The sequence below is a fragment of the Crotalus tigris genome, unplaced genomic scaffold (assembly GCF_016545835.1).
Source record: "Crotalus tigris isolate CLP2741 ecotype Arizona unplaced genomic scaffold, ASM1654583v1 scf7180000018048.2368360, whole genome shotgun sequence".
Classification (NCBI taxonomy): Eukaryota; Metazoa; Chordata; class Lepidosauria; order Squamata; family Viperidae; genus Crotalus; species Crotalus tigris.
The window spans coordinates 336,990-358,140 of NW_024096794.1; the positions used below are offsets into that span (position 1 = coordinate 336,990).

The window sequence follows — 21,151 nt, forward strand, 5'->3', positions numbered from 1 at the left end:
AACAAGCCTACCCCCAATTTAATGCACATAATTGAAAAGCTGATAAAAAGAATGGTACTCTGTGGTCTGGGCAGCAAGGAATTCCTTCCCAATAATGTTGGTAGTGTTGGGAATCCTGTCGTCCTCACTTCCCGTCCTTATAGAAATGTCCTTTTTTAAAAAAAAAATCCACTCCCTTGTAGAATGTATCTTGGCAGAAATATAGCATCAACATACAGCTGGCTTTTTTTCCGTCTCCTGTCAATTTGAATGATCAGAGCTGTGTTCTGCAATTTGACAAAGTCCAGTTCTTCCATATTTATCCAGAGGCAGCATTTTGGTTGCATAAATCTAAACAACTCACATTACTGGATGGTAGCAAAGAAAGATGAGTCTAACTGTTGCCACCTACTAGTCAATAAGTTGATTGCTTGGCAACTGGCTCGTATTTATGACTGTTGCAGCATCCTGCGGTCATGTGATCATCTTTTGCAACCTTATGACAAGCAAAGTCAATGGGGAAGTACAATGACTCGCTTAACAAACACGGCAAGAAAGGTTGTAAAATGGGGCAAAACTCACTTAGCAACATCAATTTTGAGCTCAATTGTGGTCATACGTTGAGGACTACCTGTACAGGTTTCTGCAAATTACATCCCACCATATTGATTATGGGAGAGGCACTCTTCATCTGGCTCCTCTGAGGAGACCTGTTCAGTATGATTGAACCTCTGGCATAGATCTTATCTTTTTCGGAGCTCACAAGCCCCACAACTATGTCATGGTATTGCCCACAAGGTGCCTGATACTATTGATAATTTTATGGTACCTGACTCCCAGCAACTTTGGGTGGTTTACAAATTATTTAAAACATGAGAAACAAGACAATGAAAACAAAAGTATTATTTTTCTTCTGCATCAGTATTAGATTGTAGTTGTACTTTTGTTTGTTGGGGCTAGAGGATTGGTGGGGGCTTTTCATTTTGATCATGGAAATATCATCGGGGTGGGAACTATTGATCCAACTCATTGCTCACATTGCACAGTTGCTTTATAGGTATTTCTGAAAACAGTTTTTCTGTTCAGGCATTGCTACTAAATAAGGGCTCACCCACAGAGGCTTATTACTATGGCAGAAAGATGCCCCTCTGTTTGCTGAGAACATGTCCTTACAATGGAGCATCCATTTCATGAACATCCACAGCTGAGATGGGCTGAATTTGCTCCAAGGTTTCTGGCATGAATGTTTTGCCTGGGAAAATGGAAGAAGAGGTCCCATCCAGTAATGAAAGAGGAGTTAACCTGGCAGGTCTCTTGAACCACCTCTTTCTATCCACCCCTTGGCTCTGTGTTGGTTGTGCAGTTATTTGAACTGCAAGGGAGACTGAAATCTGGCTTCTGCGGCCACTTTTTAGTTAGTTAGTTACAGGTAATCCTCACAGATTATAGTTGGGACCAGGAACTTTGTTGCTAAGTGATGCAGTCATTAATTGAAACATATTATTGCACCCAATTTACAAGTCAGTTCTTCTACAGTTGTTAAGCAAATCACCAGGGTTCATTAAGTGTGAGAGCACATGACCACAGTTTGCAACTTCCTGCCAGCTTTCCCACTGACTTAGTTGGAAACTGACCGTGAATATAACAAAGAGCAATCACCTGACCGCAGAATACAAGAACCATGTAAAAACATCCTGATTACAAAACACCTAAATCATGATCGCAAGACTGTGGAAATGCTGTGACAGCCACAACTTTGAGGACTAGTTGTAAGTCAGTATTTTCAGTATCATTGTAAGTCTGGTCACTGAATGAGTGGTCAGTAAGGAAGGAGTACCTGTATTTGTGGGCTGTTCATTCAAATGGACCTCTTCTTCCATTTTCCAAGGCACATAATTGAAAAGGTGATAAAAAGAATGGTACTCTGTGGTCTGGGCAGCAAAGAATTCCTTCCCAATAATGTTGGTAGTGTTGGGAAGCCTGTCCTTTTCACTTCCCATCCTTATAGAAATGTCCTTTTAAAAAAAAACCCACTCTGTTGTAGAATGTATCTTGGCAGAAATATAGCATCAACATGCAGCTGTTTTTTTCCTCTCCTGTCAATTTGAATGATCAGAGCTGTGTTCTGCAATTTGACAAAGTCCAGTTCTTCCATATTTATCCAGAGGCAGCATTTTGGTTGCATAAATCTAAACAACTCACATTACTGGATGGTAGCCAAGAAAGATAAGTCTAACTGCTGCCACCTACTAGTCAATAAGTTGATTGCTTGACAGGTCAGTAAAAAAGTTTGGAAAAATCAGGTGGATATGTGCAAAAGCATCCTACCCATCATAACCTCTTTCTTGAACTCTGGTTCCAGGAACACTTATGCAGTGGCTGCCTCAGGGCTGCACAAAGGAGGCAATCATTACACTGCAATTAAAGGAGACAAACTCTCCGCTACCATCTATCCGGTGTTAGTTCAATTGTTTGCTAATTCTCTGTAAGAAGAAATTAAAGGGGAAATGATTGGATAGAATGAACTTACAAGCATGACCCTGGCACATACTTTGTATTGAAACTGGTAGTGGTTTTCCCAAGTTATAGTATTTGAATTTTACCCCAAGGAAAACCACAAATCAGGGTTCTTACAGTAGCGCATGGAGAAGCTGTATGGACAGCAACAAATCACAGCTTCTGGATATGTGTTTAAAGGCATGCTGTGGGAGTATTGGGATTATGATTTTTCTCTTCGGAGAAAAAGGTCTGAGCATTAAGGACATATTTGCTGGTGTAGATCAGTGGGTCACACTGAGAGATGAGTCGATTATACAATCTTCTGTTGCATGTTACAATTCTACCATGCTATCAATTTGTTTCTTTTTTTGAAAGAAATACAAGTATGATTAATACAGTTCATATCATAATTATTTACTTTGCTTGACTGTTTGCAGTCAACTTACATATAAAACAATGAAACTATATAAAGCAGGAAGTACTTGCCTTGATGCTGATGAATGGGGATTCCATTTTACCCCACCCTACTAGTGAGTCACAGATAGAAGAAAGACTGAGTTAGTTGGAAATAATTGCTGGAACATTGAGCAAAACCAAACAGGATGGAATTCAACAGATTCAACTTCTCTTCTCCAAGCTAAACATAATATTGGGTATTCTTCCCCATCCTACCAGATCTAGCAGGGTTGGCATGTTCCAGGTCTTATCTGTGAAATAATGTCATGTAGTGGGACATAGATCTTAGCCTTCCCCATCTAAGATCCAGATGGCCCTGACTTTGTTGGCTTTATGGAAGGCCTTAAAGACTTGGGATTGCCCTTGAACCCTGAATTCAAGGTATTAGTAGAAGTGATGTGATTCTATGTTGGAAGACAATTCCATTTGTGTTATTTTTAATTACATGTCACTCTACAAAACTTTTTTCATTTTTATTTTATGCACATACTGCCCATTCAGAATGATTTGGTTAAAGTGGGCAGCCATACAGATTCTATAAATAATTTAACTTATAAATAAACATGATAGTTGTCTTCCATAATCTTAAGATCTGTCTTGTAGAAGACAAAGGCAAAATTATTTGGAGTTTGGACAAGAAATCACAAGGAAGTAGAGTTCATTTGGATGTCAGAAGAAAAATCCTGATGGTCAGAACTGTTCCACAACAGCATAGACCTGGGATGTCAAACTCGCAACGTCACATGATGTGTTGCGATGCATCGCGACTTTTTTTCCATTGCCGGCAATGAGATGGCCCCAGTTTCACCATGACGCATTTGGCCCGCAGCCAGCAATTTGACACCCCTGGCATAGACTCTCAGGGGGTTAGGGACTTCCCTTTGCTGGAGGTACTTAAACAGAGGCTGGATGGGTTTCTGTAGAAATAGATTCTTAGGTTCTAAGTTCCAGTCACTTCTAATACTGCTTTTATTTTATTCCAGAAAATGAGTTGTTTTTGAGATTGAGAAACAATGCTCTATAGAATAAGAGCAGTAGAGATAGTGGTTAGCAACCCTTGGTTTGCAATGGAAAAAAGTCTTAAGAGAAAAAAGAGCAGATGTCATTGTTAGAAGATCCTTTGCTTACATTTGTTTCTAAGGAGGCTAAACCCAAATGGTCTCTGTTTACCATTTTAAATAGCTGCCATTCCAATTATGGTTTTTATATGTTAAGAGGCCTGGGGTTTCTGCATTTAAAGAAATTTATACATCCCAGTTCTCTTTCCAGAAACTGCTAATTCTCAAGACCCATCAACCTGAGCCAATATGTTCAGGACTAATGAATGATAGACATTGCAATCCGTATCTGGAAGGTAACATGTTACCCATCCTTCCCTAGAGTGCAATCTCTTCAAAATCTTCAAGAAAACCCCATCACAAAACAAGGAAAGTAATTATGTATAGTGATGATGATTTATTAAATGTATAGGCCACCTGACTTTTAATGACTCTGGATGATTCACAATAACTAAAGAAATTATAATAAAATCAATAAAACAAAAAAAGATAGCAAACTCAGTGAAGTGAGGGGTCTCACTCTCCTTTCCAAATATATATTTCCTCTAACACTGAAAATAACTCATTAAAGCCTGCTTGCTTATTTCAAAATAGTATTTTAAAGTTTCAGATTTTTCAGTAATAATGCAACGTGGTTCATACTCTGCCAAAAGGTTGATATCATGTATTAAAAATTATTTGATTCTGCCAGAGGTTTCTGCCAGAGGTATGGTTTCTCTTCTTTCTCTAACTTTAGGCTGCACAAAAATAGAGCAACGTTCTTTTTAATATTTAAATAATATGAATTTGGCCAGGATATCTCGTAAATTGAGCTTATGGAGTATTGCAACAAATGTGATTTGTGCAACAGGTTTTTTTTAAAGTCATAATTGCCTAGATTCTCACAACAAATTCGGCCAAACCAAGCACTGTACTCACAATACAGATTAGCCTGATATATGTAAACGCCATAAATGGTAATTACCTGTTGTATTACTATAGGACAACAGTTCAATAGAGAGCAGTTAGCTCACGTGTAAAATCCAGATTTAAATGAGTTCAAGATAACTGGTTCCTAAATTGAAGGCAGCATACCATCTTTCTAGATTTCTTAGGCAAAGCAAGATTAACAATTCCCAGTTCTGTTGTCCTGTTGGCCAGAAGTCTCCAGGAATACCCTTTTCCATAACTGCCGATTTGATTTCTGATCTATAGTTTAACTCACATGTCCTTATTTTGGCTTCTAGGAGAACTGCTAAGGCACCTGTTGCCCCTGTCAAGCAGGGTATATCATGATTACTTTTGGAGGAATTGCTGCCAAGCTGGAAAGAGACCGCCTGCGAGCTGAGGGTGTGGGTAATCACCAGAATTCTGTGAAGCACCTTGGTCAAAATTATGATACCCTGAAGCAAGAATGTTTGGAGAGTGGAACATTATTTGAAGACCCCCTATTTCCTGCTGTTCCCTCAGTCCTTGGCTTCAAGGAACTGGGCCCTAATTCTGGCAAGACCCAGGGGGTGCGCTGGAAGCGTCCATCAGTGAGTATCTGTGTGCTGAAGAAAGCTTTGGTCGTGGGATGATTTGACATTTTGGTCTGCATTCAAATATAGTAGATTTCATTGTGGCTTATTGAACCAACTCTAATATATTTGACGAAACCTTATTTTAATAGACCCATTTTAGTAAACTTCATATGCAATAGATAGAATTTCTGTCTGGAGAGCCTCTCAAACTGACAGACAAGTTCATTACATCCGGACCAAGCATTGAAGATAGACTGCAGTAAATGATATATGTTTGGATTTAAAGGACATTTAGGAGTTAAAAATTTAACAACAATCTCTTGAATAAACCATTAAATCAAGACTTTACTTTAGTTATTTTTATGGTCTTGACCTGTGTCCTTATTGGTATTATTTCCTGTTCCTAATTTCAAAAGATCTGTGCAGTTTATGAAGCATGGACAGGAGCCAACTCCAATTTGAACTTAAAGACTGATTACAACACCAATCAATAACTGTATTCATGTATTAAGTCATGACTCAAACAACTGTGAAATGTTAAATATTCCATAGATGGCCTGGTTAGTATATTGTATTCTGTTAAGCCATAAAACATCGTTGTTACAAATTTATATATTGTTCTGTCCCAGGTCTATAATTTAACAGACGTTTATTTTGTAAACTTTGTATATAGCGTGACTAAACTATGAGATGCATGCTCATTATTTCCAGTCTCAGTTCTATTATGACTTTCTTTATCCTCCCATCTGTCATACAGATTATTTAAGCATTGCTGAAGCAATATAATTGCCTGAGCAGATATAAAAACAATTGTTAAATATGGAGCATGGTCATTTTTTCTTTAAAATGGCTTATTTAATTCTCTTAGAGAATTACAAAATATGAAATTAATCTTATAATGCAGCTTAGGGAGAATATGTGGGACAAAGATTCATTCACACAATCTAACACATGGATTAGCAATCATTTTTAGATATGCATAGGAAATTGCATGTTGCACGGCAATCAGATACTGTAAATATTTAGACATGAAATTGCATCAGTTTCAGTAATGGGGAGTACTGTTGGGCTCATTATCATGGACATTAATTTTCTTAGGCCTCTAGTTTTTGGTTACAAATACAGGATGGAGAAATAGTCCTTGTGTCCAAGATTTTGGTAAGCACAGCCATTTATGCTCCTAATATAGGAAAATGTTACAAGGCTGTACATGACAAAGTTATGATTAATGACGCAGGATATAAAATAATTTGGTTCAAAAAATAAAATTATAGTAAAGAGAAGACTCTTTACTATAGGCCTTTCCAGATAACCTGACTGGTACATATGAATTGGGAAGAAAACTGGGAAAGAGAACACATCTGAAAACATGGTTATGCTTGAAGTAATCTCCTTAGAGAAACTTTAGCACAACTCCTGATAATGTCCATCTACCGTGGAATAGATGTCCATCAAGTGTGGGACCACAGAATCTTAAATTAATATAGAATCATCACTCCCTGTAAGGCAGAGAGTGTTTACAGAGCTTTGGAATAAGCTCACAAAGTCACACAAGGAAGGAAGGTGGTTAGAGGATCTCAGTGGATAGTGAGTTCTACTGGCTATAAAAGACAATAGACCTATTTGATTAAATAAAGCATTATGCTGAGTCTCATAATAGAAGAAAAGGAGAACATGCATTTGTAAACATACAAAAGAATTAGTGGATCTTAGAACAGGGCTTTTCAACGTTTTCACCCATTGTACCACTTTTAGGATATGGCAACATCCGAGTACCACCAGTCACCTAGCAAGGTGTCAAAAACTTGATGACCAAAAAAAGGAAAAAAGTGATAAAGTACAGGTAGTCCTCGACTTACAACAGTTCACTTAGTGACTGTTCAAAGTTACAATGGCCCTGAAAAAAGTGCCCCCAAAGCCACAGCCGAGCAAGACACCTGCCTGCCCACTCGGTGGCGCTCTTTCTCCTGTCCAAGATTTTCATTGTTGTGAGCATTTCTGTTGAGGATTGGCAGCGGGGGTGGGGTGGGGGGTGTTTGGTTTTTATTTCCCCTGTCTGCTGGGTGGTTGCAGCAGGTTTTGGTCACTTCATGACCAAAACCTGGTCATGTCACAAATATGAATCAGTTGCCAAGCATCTGAATGTAAATCACAAGACCCTGGAGATGCTGCAACATTCCAGCTGATCAGCGCTTCTTCTGGACTCAGCAGAAGTGCCAGGAACAGTGCTGCTTTCCAGCTTGAGCCTGGCGCTGATCCTGGCGCTTCCACTGAATCCTGACAGCCCCAAAGAAGCGCTGATCAGTTGGAAAGCGGCACTGATCCTGGCGCTTCCGCTGAGCCCTGACAGCCTTGCAGCTCCAGCCGTCTCTCGCTCAGGCTTGTGCGGTGCTGCCACCAGTTCAGCTCATTCCCCTCCTCCACTACTTTTCTAGGATGGTCGCGTACCTCCTGCCAAGTGCCAATGTACCAGAGGTGGTACCCGTACCACTGGTTGAAAAGCCCTGTCTTAGAGAGTTGGACATTATTGGATAACAAAAACAATAAAGGAACCTAGAGAAGAATAAAAGAGAGTAACTTTAGCCTTGCCCAGAAATCCATTTACCTAATTTTTTTTAGTCACGTTGCATATGTATTGTATTTCATGTTTTCCCTTGTGTTTGTATGAGAACAGTGAGGAAACCTTCATAATATATCTTTTGACAGGAAATTGTAGATGACCCTCAGTTTATTGTTGGAGGCGCAACAAGGACAGATATCTGCCAAGGGGCTTTGGGTGAGTATTGTATAGTCAATTACATAACAAGTGGTAAAGTTTTGGCTTAATAAGCATTAGTCAGAGATGCTGGGGTGATTAATAGTTTCATTAATTATTTTAAAATTGGATGGTCATTGTTTTTATTTGTAGATAAATTGAACTTTCCTATTTTTGTTGCTGCTAAATTTTTGGTGCATTTAGTCCCATATAAGTGGCAGCATAGGGCAAAAATATGGTAGAGCTTTTTGGTTATTCACAGACAGAATGTGACTTCTGTCATTCCCCAGAATAATTAAGTTTTGCATCTTTTCAGCATCTTTTCTCTTACGTACTGGATCTACATTAATATGGAGAAGGAGAAAGAGAGAAATTGTTTGAGAAAATTGGGAGCAAATACAATGTCCTCTCCTTACATAGGGCATAAACATGAAGAAGGCTGTGTATTTTGATCACATTGATCCCAATCATTTCTGTAGAAAGGAGGGGGTTTCTTCATACTCTTAAGAAAATGAGGGTCCTTCACAGGAGGGTTCCCCAACTTTGGCCACTTTATGACTTGTGGACTTCAACTCCCAGAATTCCTCGGCCAGCATGGCTGGCTGAGGAATTCTGGGAGTTGAAGTCCAAAGTTATAAAGTGGTCAAGGTTGAGGACCCCCGCTTCACAGGGTCCTTTCTGCTTTCAACAGAATTTCTGTCTTAACATTGTAATGTACATGCCTATTGACTTGCCCTCTCACAGAATGTAGAGGAAATAAATCCTTCCTGTCAAACCAATACTGTAAAAATAAAAGAAATCGGGCATTGATATAAAATGGGTTGGTCACAGAATATTTATTCAGATAAAAGTAATAATCTTTGCATGCATGTCGTAGTTGTAAGAGAACCATTCCAAATTCTCAAGCATCTTGAAACCATAAATGTGGACAATAAAGGCCTGTTCTTTATTATATTAGCAAGTAGAGTGGTGCATTTTTAGTGCAATGCATATTCTATACTTTGCACTATTAAACACCCAGAAGATGCCAAGGAAGCTTTTAAGCTGTTCACATCAAGTTATAATACAAACGTCGTATGGCTTTTAAAGCTTAGTCTTTCAAATAACCAATTTCACCTTCCAAATTAAGACTGGAATTATGAAAAAAGTATAGAGATAGTTGTGTAGAGTAGACTGCAGAGCAAACCAAGCAGAAGAATTAAAAAGCCTAATCCTGCTCTGACTTCTGAATCTGTATCAAATATACAGTATTTAAAAAATACTGTTCAACAGCCAGAGCTCTAAAATTCAGAATTAGAGGATTAGTTTTATTAAAATGTGGCTATCAGAATACCCATTTCCATACTGAGAGCAAAAGTGCTATTAGGAGTCTCTATACATTATGTATATTATTCTTCAAGGTAGATCAATACCTCTTTGCTGCTTTAACTCTTTGTAGATTCACTAGATCTGAATGTTCTGTATCTGTGAAAAAAGGAATTCAATATTGTATTTTTTTCCCCAAAACAAATATTCAGTTTAGCTCAGCATTAAATTATAAGCAGGAGTTGGAAATGCCTCACAGTAAACAATACCATCACACAGAACACTTTTGTGCATTCATCAGTATTTCTTGACACACCAGTCACGTTACGATCGATGAATGGGAATCAGTATAGTCATTTTTTTTTGTAAAGTGAAGAAAGAGGATAGGAAGAAATTGTGACATGTGATTTTCAAAAATGTCTTTCTGAAGAACCTCATAGGTCTAAAGTGTCCTTTCCTGCAACACTAGCAAGATAGAACCCTCATAGCAAATGAAGACAAGTATGTCAATCATAGATTTTTTTTTTTTAAATAGATCTTCCTTGTCTTTTCTCATCAACTGAACTGTACCCACTCTTTGCTTTGATTTTTGCATTGGTTGCGAAAATATCCCAGATTTTCAGGCAGAAGGACAAATTTGCTACAAGCATTACAGATTATAGCTGCAGGCACCTGTAAATTTCATTTTTTTCCCCCTTAGCTTTCCACCTATGCAAAGGCTTTTTCCTCCCCATCTCTCAAGCTTTTAGATTAGCCAAGTAAAAACTGTTGATTTAGAAGAACAAACTGTTAGAAATTCCTCTTAAACTCTTTAAGGCAAACTAGCTCTCCCTGTTCATTCACTTGGTGAGCTCACTCCCTTGAACAAGCTGCCTTATAAGGTGGTGTGTGATAGAAAATGTTAACTTTTCCCCTCTTCCTGAACAAGACAGCTTAAAGGGAATACTTTACTAAGAAAAGAATAGCTGAATACAGAAGGAATATCAGATCTGTTTCAGGCATTAGGGTAAACAGTATTTATAATGATATATATGAGCCTGGAGTTTGCAGACTCCCGTTCCTCTCCTGCTACTTGCAAATAATTTGGGTTTCCAATATGCTTGAAACTAGAAAGACCAAATAAAGAAATATTCTAGAATAGTAAACCACAGTTTGGTGTTATCTTTCCCTAAGCAATAGTTAGGAATGATCTGTTTTTCTATATTCAAGTATAGGGTAACTGCATCCAGTTGAAGCTGTTAGGAAAAGTTCTCAGTGTCTTTTTCATGATAATCCTACAATTTAAACAGAGAGCTCACAAACTGATGCTGAGGGATCTAATCCAGCAAGTTCTTGTTGGATCCAAAGAATCTGCCTTCCCTTCTTGCTGGCATGCCCTGAAATGATTCTGGATGATAGCAAAAGAATCACTTTAAAGTAGAAGGTAGGAAATAGAATACTTGGAATGCTTCCACATCATGGTTCCCAAGATGGATTTTGATCCACAGAAGCTGGCCAATAAAAATTAACCAATGAATGACATATTTGATGTGCTAAGTTTTTTATTGCCAATTTTCTATCACTTAGTTATGTTTTAATGCATATTTTTGGCATTGTTGTGCCCCACCCAGAGTCCATCAGGACAAGTTATCAAATACTGTGTGGATAAATAAATAATAAAATGAACAATATTCTATGCAAACAAATGCAAGGAGAGAAAATCAAGATGGAAGGAGATTGTGCATGATTAAATATATATCTATATGTGACATTAACCAATATATTGTAATATAATGGAGGACAGAGTAAAAGATGGACATTTGGGGATCAACAAACACTTAATGTATGTTTCCAGCCCAACTTCAGAGGCCTATTGCCTGCATTCATGCTTTTTTACAGTAGGGGGTTTACAACTGCACAACCCTCAGTGTAGCCATTACCATTGTTCTTCCTATTAGAGTAGTGACTGGTCTGTCACCTAAATGGAAAGGTCTTTACCTCAACAGATATTTTTCCAGGAATGTCAAAGAAGTAAGTCAACAAGGAGACCTGTGGTGTTGGAGTTACTGTGGTGACCATGGCACAATTCAGGATTATGTTTACCTTCTTCTCAGTCTGTGCTAATTAAGGCAAGGCCTTTGTTCCTTTGGTAGCTGTGAAAGTAAATGTGTTCTCCCCATTATTGCAACTAAGAAAAAAGCTACAGGACCTTCTGAAAAGCTTTTCAGAGTATAGATCCATATGCAATATGGGACTTTTTTTTTTTAAAAAAAATGAGGTATTCCCAGGTAGTTCTCCCTCTCACTCATATAGCCTCCATGTGGCTTTTCCTATTGGCACCACTAGCTACTTCAGTGTGTGGTTGCAGTAATATTTAAAATATAAATTGCAATTTGGGGAGGAAGGGAATGAGCTGATTAGCACTGTACTGTGTTGGGAGATATTTATATCTTCCTTTCATACAAGAAAATTGAGAGTTTATTTGGTGTGGTGATTAAGAGTGGTGCAGCTCATTAGAGAAGTCAAGCTTCAAATCCTGGTTGAGCCATACGATTCATTGTCATTCAGGTGGCCGCTCTCTCACAGGGTTATTTTGAGGTTAAGAGGAGACGGAGGGAAATACACATCAGTTTTAATTCCTTTTAATTGAATTTTCCTTTCACCTTATTTGCTTTTCCTGGAGAATAATTATGTGGTTACTAAGAATCAATATTTACTTGATGGCCCATAATTACGTAGCTCAGTGTGGTTTTTCTTATTGTTCTTCCAAGGTGGAAAGTTTTGGCTCTGTCCATTTGACAGAGGTCTGCAGGACCCACAAAATAGATACAGTCAGGCTTTCTGAAATACATTTTGAACTTATTCTCTGGCATTCTTTCCTTTGGTCTCTCTCATACTAGCCTCCTTTCCTAAAACATTTATGCTGTTAAACAACGGATGACTTCTAAATCATTGAATAATGAAAAGGAGAAGTAATTAAAACAACAGTGGTATCAAGCAATTTATAAATATGACTACTGTGGATGGAGAAACTTTTGCTGTGAAATAACTTTTGCATTAGTGAACAGTGAAGAAGTGCTGATTAAAACAACTGCTACTCAGCGCAACCTATCAATCTGATAGTTATGAATGGAGATATAGCTCCTCTAAGTTCTTAATGGAATAGAATTTTTGGCCAAGTGGCAGCTTCTGATAGCTTTTACATTTCCATTTGCTGATCAGTAGCTGTAGCATTTCATCTCCTCAGCATGCCCTTTTATGATAGAAATAGAGAAAGGAGATATGTCCCTCAGGCAACCAGAAACATCGGAGTGTTATCTGCGGCCTGGAAGGAACCAGCACGTATTCCTGTTCCCATTTCTCTCAGACATCCTAAAAAGCCTCTTCCACCTTAATGGCAATTTACTCATAGTTTATTGTGAGATAAAGCTCCGTGGCCAGCCATTTTTTTCAGACCGCAAGACACTCCTGCAAAATCTTCACTAAGTGACTGTGTCTCTTTCAGGCCAGATAAAAATTAATTTTAACAGAAATTGTGGTTTTAAAATGTTCATTAAGCATCACCATGCAAGAACCCATTTAAAAGAAAAGAGCCCTGGTTTTAGAACGTTCTGTATGTTTAAATATCAGCCGAGTGAAGTATTGCCTTATCACTGTTTTCCTGCATTAATGTGTTACAGGCTGGACTGAAAATTTTAAAAAAACAAACAGGAAGAATGCAATAGCAAAGCACTTATATACTGGTACTATTACCAAGAAATCTGCATGGACACATTCATAAAATCACCAAGAGCTGAGTCAATTCAAATTTTAATACAAAATAGAACATTCCTCAAGTTACAATACATAAACTGGGATGCCACAACAACAGAGAGCAGACAAAGAAAACTGATTATGTGCCATTGAGTCAGCGATGACTCTGGGTGACTGCATTGCTAGATTTTCTCCATAATAATCTGTCAGTAATGTTACAAGCCTTCCATCAGTGCCCGCACTGCACTGTGACTGTACATTCACCTTGCTGCTAGTTATATTCTTCTTTCCTTAGAGCCTTCTCCAGAGAGTGAGATCTTCACATAATGTGTCTGAAGTAAGACGATTGGAGCCTGATCATTTGTACTTCAAGTGGGTTGATTTGATTAATGATCCATTTGTTTGTTTTCTTGATTGTCCAAGATATTCTCGGGAATCTTCTCAAACACCAAATTTCAAAAGCATCAATACTCTTCCTGTCCAGCTTTTCAAAGTCCGTGTTTCATTTTCAATCCATAAAATGTCACAGGGAATACCATGGCTTGCATTGTTCTGATCTTTGCAGGTGTAGACACATTACTGTATCTGAATGTCTTTTCCAAGACCTTCATAGTTTGGACTGCTAAGTTCTAGTCTGTTGTTTTCTGGATACTTTACTGTTGATGGTTGATCCTAAAAGGCAGAAGCATTCAATCACTTCAATATCCTCATTATCAATTCCAAGACAAAGAAAATAACAGTGTGCATAATCCAATAGAAACATCTTAAAACAGCTTTAAAAAAATCATGGTTCATAGCTAAATATACCATGGAATATTTAAAAAAAGTATATAAACAATATGTGATCACCACATATGCTGATTAATATCTCTGCAGTGCTATAAGACTAAAAAAATTATAAACGTTTTATATAAAAACTAACACAAGCTAATAAAAAATCAGAAAAAAGAAAAGAGTCTAGAAGTATTAAGAAAAAAATAAAAAAAGCTTCCAATTTTCTTTGTAGCAATTTTAAGTACAGCTACAAAATTATCTTACTCTGTGATTATAAAAGAAAGCTCATTCTTTTCTATTATCCAGTTTTTTTCTAAATCATCAAAACCACAAATCATAAGTGCATTTTTCCATTCAAATTCCTCACCTGTTATTATCTTATCCAAGCAGTGGGCCTTTCTCTTCCTTAGTTTTTATCATTAACTCAGCAACAAAAATCCTTTTTATTGCTTTTATCTTTTTTGCAAGTCTAAATTCTATTTGTGCTTTATCTTTTCTGGGTTACTTTCTGCATATACCAGCTACTTGCTAGTATACCTTCTTGGAAACTACATCCATCTTTCAGATCCTTTTTTAAAATAACTTTTATTAAACTTTACATTATACGGATAAAAATACAAAATATAAGAGATTAAAAAATAAATGCAGAAAAAAAAGAAAAGAAAGGTAACATCCTCCTTTGTCCCAGAAAGTATAGTACAGATAACTTTAATAACATCACCATCTCTTAAAATATAATAAATCATCTCTTCATCCCACATCCTACTCCATTTTCTATAAATAAAATTTTAAAGCTTTATTACTTCATCCTAATCAGCAAAAGTATCCATCTTTCATGTCCAATACATGTTCCTTTTAATTTTTAGCTGAGTCAAAAGATCCCTATGCATTCAGACTGATTTTCTGTTTTCCCCATTTTTTTGGGAATGGGATGTTATTGTAGTTCCAGTGTCCTATTTTTGAGACATTGCCAATTCTCCTATATTCCATTCAACCTGAAGATTTCGGTCCATAAGATCTCACTTGCTACTTCTAAACCTGTTGGATTTGGCTCTAGATGTATGAGACTGCTTCAGTTTCTCTTTCCTTTTCCCAAAGTTTTCATCTCTTCAGTCTGTTATTCCTTATTGACTCAGATCTAGCCAATCTCTTTATTTGTTCTTTAATCTTTTAGAAAATGAAACAGCAATAGTGCTGAGGAATTTGGAAAGCCTTGTAGTATGGCTTTCAATTACTTACCCAGATAGTTCAATTCTTCCATTATAATCCCTTCCTAAAAGTGATGCAATCTGTTCCAGGATGGCAGCATCCAGGAATTCTCGCTGCTTCATCCTTTATTTCTTGCATTCCACTTGATGAGCTTCACCAAGTTTTAATAATGCTTACTATATTTTCACTGTTTGTTCATACAATACTTTATTTTTCTACTTTATTTTTCTATATTTTTTCTGAATATTGGACTATAACATCACCGGAGTACATTTTGAAAGCAACGTATTAGAGAAAGCTGATTTAACACCATATATCAAATGGCTATATCAAAAGATCCAATGCAATATATTGGATTAGCCACCAAAAGTCTTCACATTTCTGACCAAGAGGGTATGGGTTACATTTATAATCAGAGCAGACTACAGGAGCTGTCTTTCCAGATTGTTGTTTCTACAGATTTTACTAAAATTAACTAAAGTTTTCAGAAAGATTCTACTCATTTTCAATGATCTATAGATACCATAAGTGAAAAAAAGATTATATTTTAAGTAGTAGTATCTATAAATGCAGTGGTGAAGATATTGACTTTTAAAATCTAGAGGAGAAGTGAAATATTGATCAGACATTGCAGACTGATTTGAAGCAACTTCTGTTTCCTTGCTTTTAAGGTGACTGTTGGTTATTGGCTGCCATTGGTTCCCTGACTCTCAATGAGGAACTCTTACATCGGGTTGTACCCCATGGACAGAGCTTCCAGGAGGACTATGCGGGTATTTTCCATTTTCAGGTAAGGCATGCATTTTGCTACAGGAAGCAATTCATAGTGAGATCTTGTATTAGCAATAGCAGTGGCACTTCACAGTGCTTTACAGCCCTCTCTAAGTGATTTACAGAGTCAGCATATTTCTCCCAACAATCTGGATCCTCATTTTACCAACCTCGGAAAGATGGGAGGCTGAGTCAATCTTGAGCCTGGTGAGACTCGAACTGCCAAACTGCTGGCAACTGGCAGTCAGCAGAAGTTGCCTGCAGTATTGCATTCTAACCACTGCGCCACCAGGACTCAGCGCACTTACAGAACGAAAGAAGTGCAGTTCAGAAAAAGGATCATGTTTTATTCCAACCTAACTACTCTTACTTTGCTCAAACCAAGCCTAGCTATAAATTCATTATTCTTTTCTTTTTTTATTCCTCAGATATGGCAATTTGGCGTATGGGTAGATGTAGTAATAGATGACAGATTACCAACCAAAGATGGAGAACTTGTGTTTGTGCACTCGGCCGAGTGTCAAGAGTTTTGGAGTGCTCTGCTGGAAAAAGCTTATGCTAAGTAAGTATTGCTGTTGTTTAGGCCATTAGATTGCTAAAGTAAAGGTGGATGCTTGCTTTCTCCAGAAAACTCTGCTTTGGATTTGTTTCTCTGCTGTTACACTTCCAACCTCCTGTATCATTGACAAGGTTTGCAGATATCCTGCTAATTCTGAATTTATTGTTTGCTACACAGGTTAAATGGCTCTTATGAAGCCCTGTCAGGGGGCAGCACCACCGAAGGTTTTGAAGATTTCACAGGTGGTGTGGCAGAAATGTATGATCTCAAGAAACCACCACGCAATTTATCCAAAATCATTTGCAAGGCCCTTGAGAGAGGATCTTTGCTTGGCTGTTCCATTGATGTAAGATATGCTCCTGAGAGGGGTTCATGAAATGCTTGAGTCGGGGAATATTAAAAGTATTAGAGTGCTTCCTTTATTTGGTTCTAATTTTTAGATGCCATTAGGAAGATTCAGTAAGTATAGATTTATCAGAGTTGAACAGTTGATTGGGCCTATGTTGTGTGAAGTGGGGCATAGCAAAGGTTAGATTACAGAGTTTCTTCTCCATGACACTTTGGTTGGTGTTATAATATGATATAAGAGTCTTCCGAAAATCATTGTTCAGACAAAGATATTCCAAGCTTTCAGCTTTTACTTCTTTAAGTAAGAAAAGAATATCACTTTCAAACATGAAAAACAAGAGAATACGTATGTATTATATAGGGAATGGGACCATAATTGATTAATCATACTCTGAGCTTGGATCCTGGATTTGATTTATTTGCACATTGCAAAGCTTGGGACTTTCTGGGCTAATTTTAAATATGAAATTGGTAAAAATAAAGTCAGATTTTACATACAAATACACATAAGTCTAAGCAAAATAGATATTGTCCACAGTGTGTGGTTATCTGTATATCTGAGTTGATTTTTTTTCTTTTTCTTGTTCAACTTGTTCTGAAGGAAAAAAGTACAGGATAGACCAAGGAAACATTTCCAAATATGTTATGGAACATTTAGAGATTAATCAGTTATTTTGGTATTAATGTCATCCACATTCTTCTGAATGCACTAGCAGACTTGCAAGTGAATGCTCACTTTTATGTGTGCATATACGCATGTGCGTCTTTGAATTAATGTTGATTCATTTTAACTGCCTGAACAAGTCCCTGCAGTTTTTGTGGCAAGATTTTTCGAAATTACTTTGCCATTGCCTGCTTCCTATGGCTGAGAAAAAAATGACTGTCTCAAGGTCACCCAGCTGGCTTTGTGTTTAAGGCAGGACTAAAACTCAACAGTCTCCCAGTGTCCTAGCCTAGTGCCTTAAGCATTACACCAGAATGATTCTCTAAATACTCACTGTCATTTCAATATAATAAAATCTTTCAAAAGATTTTAAGCTGTGGATTGCTACTAGTATATTTAATAGCTCATGTTACCCACAATAAAAGATGACGTATTGATATTCTTTGAAGGTTAAGGAGCATAATCAGGGAAAAGAATACAATGTTCTGGTCATGATATATGAACTTAAGAGAACCTGAAGCGCTTGCTAGAGCAAATCCAGAGGGCTAAACCCAGCATCAGTAATGAAGCAGAAGTCTGTTTCAGTACTCTTAATTTTATTCCCCAAAACTCAGACTCTGAACTAAACATTGTCCAATCTACTTGAACACTATTGCCTTCAATCAGAAAGATGGTTAAATGATGAAGGAGATAAAATTGTATGGTCTACAAAGACCTGGACCTAAGAATTAGGATGAACTGGTTGTGCTCAGGTATCACCTGGAATACAGTACAAGATTGGAAGAAGTTTCCCTATCAACCCAACTTTGCATATGTATTTTGCTTTGGACCATGAATGATGGCAACTGAACAAAGCAGACCAGACTGAGAAATCAATGCCACATAGGCCAGGATGACTTTAATACAATAACAGAATATTGAAAGTCTGGATGTTCTTCTCCTTCACTTTATCTTTTTGTGAACTAGCAGGACATGTCTTAGACGTTTCCTTGAGTTGTTTTCTTGGTCTGGGCTCAAACCCCACTTATCCAGGAGCAGCTCTTCTTCATCCCTCAAGGCCATTCCCTATGTCCATCTACAAAAGTCTATTCTAAAACTCAGCCATTACTTTGGAATCTTGATTCTTGGGCAGTTCTTCTTCTACAGACTGTACTAAAGTTATCTCCCAGGTTGATACATTTTATTGCTCCTGCTGGTTCTGTGATCTTTAATTTCATGCCATCTGATTCTAGCTGGAGGGACCAGGACACCTAACTTATTATGCAATGTAGTACTTTTTTCCTTTTTCTCAGATTACAAGTGCATTTGACATGGAAGCAGTTACCTTCAAGAAACTAGTGAAGGGTCATGCCTACTCAGTCACAGGATTTAAAGGGGTAAGTTTCTTTTTGTGGAGTTATGAATATCAATTCAAGGATTTAATTACTTGTGTACATAGCCTAATGTCTCAAATTTGACAGGTGGAGTATCGTGGCCGTCAAGAAGAGCTAATTCGCATAAGGAATCCCTGGGGTCAGGTCGAATGGACTGGCGCATGGAGTGATAGGTGAATCATAGAACCGTAGAGTTAAAATGTCCTTTAGACACATCAAGTCCAACTTCTGCTCAGTGCAGGATTCACCAGAGCATCTTTGACAAATGACCATGTTTGAAAGTTCATAGTAAAGAACACACCACTTCATTTGGCAGCTGATAACAAGTAATGCTTCCTGATAGCTAGCCTTATTCCTTGAAATTTTAACTTTTAGTGGTGCCTCTGCCCTTTGGGGCAATAAAGAGTAAATCTGTTCCTTCTGTTTGATAACCTCACACTTATATGAAGACCTTGGTCATATCTCCCTTCAGTTTATGTTGACTAAACCTACCCATTTCCTTTAACTGTTACACATAGAATTTGTTTCCCAGATCATTCACCATCCTGGTAACCTTTCCCTGAATTTGCTTTAAATGGGATCTAATTACAGTAGAGTGGAACAATTACTTCCTATGATCTGGTTTCAGTTCATGCTTCACTAGCACCATCACCCCACAAGGTAGCATTTGCCTTTTTTAATACTGTACCACGCTGCCGGCTCACATTTAATTTACAGACAATAAGTACAGCCAAATCCCTTCACATGCACTACAGCCAAACCATATCTTCTCCATCCTAGATGAACAATTTTTCCTACCTACAAGTAGAACTTTTACATTTTTCATATTATCATATCAATTTCAGTTCACTATTCCAGCTTTGTCTGGATGCTTTGGGATCTTTTTCATCTAAAGTATTAATCAGCCTTCCTAATTTTGTGTCATCCGCAGACTTTGTAAATGTCTGCTTAACGCACCCATGCAAGTCATGAGAGCGACATGGTCCTATTATGTTATTTCCAGTCCAATGGTCTCTGATACAAGCAGTTTGTATATACAGTTGTAAATTTTAAAGAAATCTTTAAAGTAGTGAGTCTTGAATGACACTGATTTTTTGGGCAAGAATCTTTTCCAATTCTATTTGAAAATGCCCAGAATTGACTGATTTTTTTTTCTCCTTACAAAATGTATATTATATCACTGAGCTTGTAACTATAAAGTAACCCTTGGCTGTTCTTTAGTAACAACATTCCCAGCTAAAATTGAAATTAGTGCAATAGTACAAGGAAAATAGCATATCTGCCTTTTTGCTGCCATTTTAGCTCTTCTGAATGGAATGAGGTAGATCCTGATGAAAAGGATGAATTGCAACTGAAGATGGAAGATGGTGAATTCTGGTAAGTTCTGAGAAAATTCTGTGTGCTGTACACTAGGCATGTATCTTAATCACTCCTAAAACTTTGGCAGTATACAAGACTAAATAATTGCCTCTTAAAATATCTTTGTGTTAGAAGCACTAATACAGCAGAGGAAACCAGTATAGCTACTGAATTGTTTTCATTTCCAAACAAGGCACCCACTTTGCTGCCTTCTTCAGAAGAACAAAGTTCTCCAAGTAAAAAAGAATTGAAATAAAGAATAACTGAGCACAGAAAACATCATAAAAGCCACAGAATGAGGTTGCCTGCATTGAAGCTTGTTCCAGAGAAGCACCTAACACAAATATTAAAAATGTCAATACTGCAGTATCAAATATAAGCACCAGCTGACTGCAAGAAACAAAGCAGCTGATATACAGTATAGCTGCAATTATAACTGAAGCCCTAGAATGGAAAATCGACAAAGAAGGAAAAAAAATACCAATTAATGCACCACCAAAATGGAAGATCTGGACTGGAAAATAAAATCAGCATGCCAAGATCAGATGCAAGCAAGCTAAAACAGATGAAAGAAAAGAAGCTGAAGAATATAAGAAGCCCAAAGAATACTTGTTCAAGCAGTACCGCCTAGAAACAAGGAAGTACCAGAAAAAATAAAACAGCAAATAACAGTCTTAGCGAAGAAAATCAGTAGATACAAAGTTGGAATTGCACATTATAAACGGAATCTATAGTTTCAGTCAAATCAGAAATGTTTTTATCAATCCATCAATGAAGAGAATGTACCAGTCAAGCCAAAAAGAAACAA

At 37.4% G+C, this 21,151-nt stretch overlaps 1 protein-coding gene across 1 annotated transcript in view; it reads left to right on the forward strand.

The window, feature by feature from the left end:
• CAPN11 (calpain 11) overlaps positions 1-21,151 on the forward strand; it is a 46,556-nt gene that overhangs the window by 11,901 nt on the left and 13,504 nt on the right. The window contains exons 2-9 of the mRNA XM_039347023.1: positions 5,219-5,509; positions 8,201-8,270; positions 15,941-16,059; positions 16,469-16,602; positions 16,777-16,945; positions 18,904-18,987; positions 19,072-19,157; positions 20,287-20,361. Coding sequence (XP_039202957.1) covers positions 5,264-5,509; positions 8,201-8,270; positions 15,941-16,059; positions 16,469-16,602; positions 16,777-16,945; positions 18,904-18,987; positions 19,072-19,157; positions 20,287-20,361 — 983 coding nt within the window. The 5' untranslated portion in view covers positions 5,219-5,263. The remainder of the gene's footprint in view (positions 1-5,218; positions 5,510-8,200; positions 8,271-15,940; positions 16,060-16,468; positions 16,603-16,776; positions 16,946-18,903; positions 18,988-19,071; positions 19,158-20,286; positions 20,362-21,151) is intronic.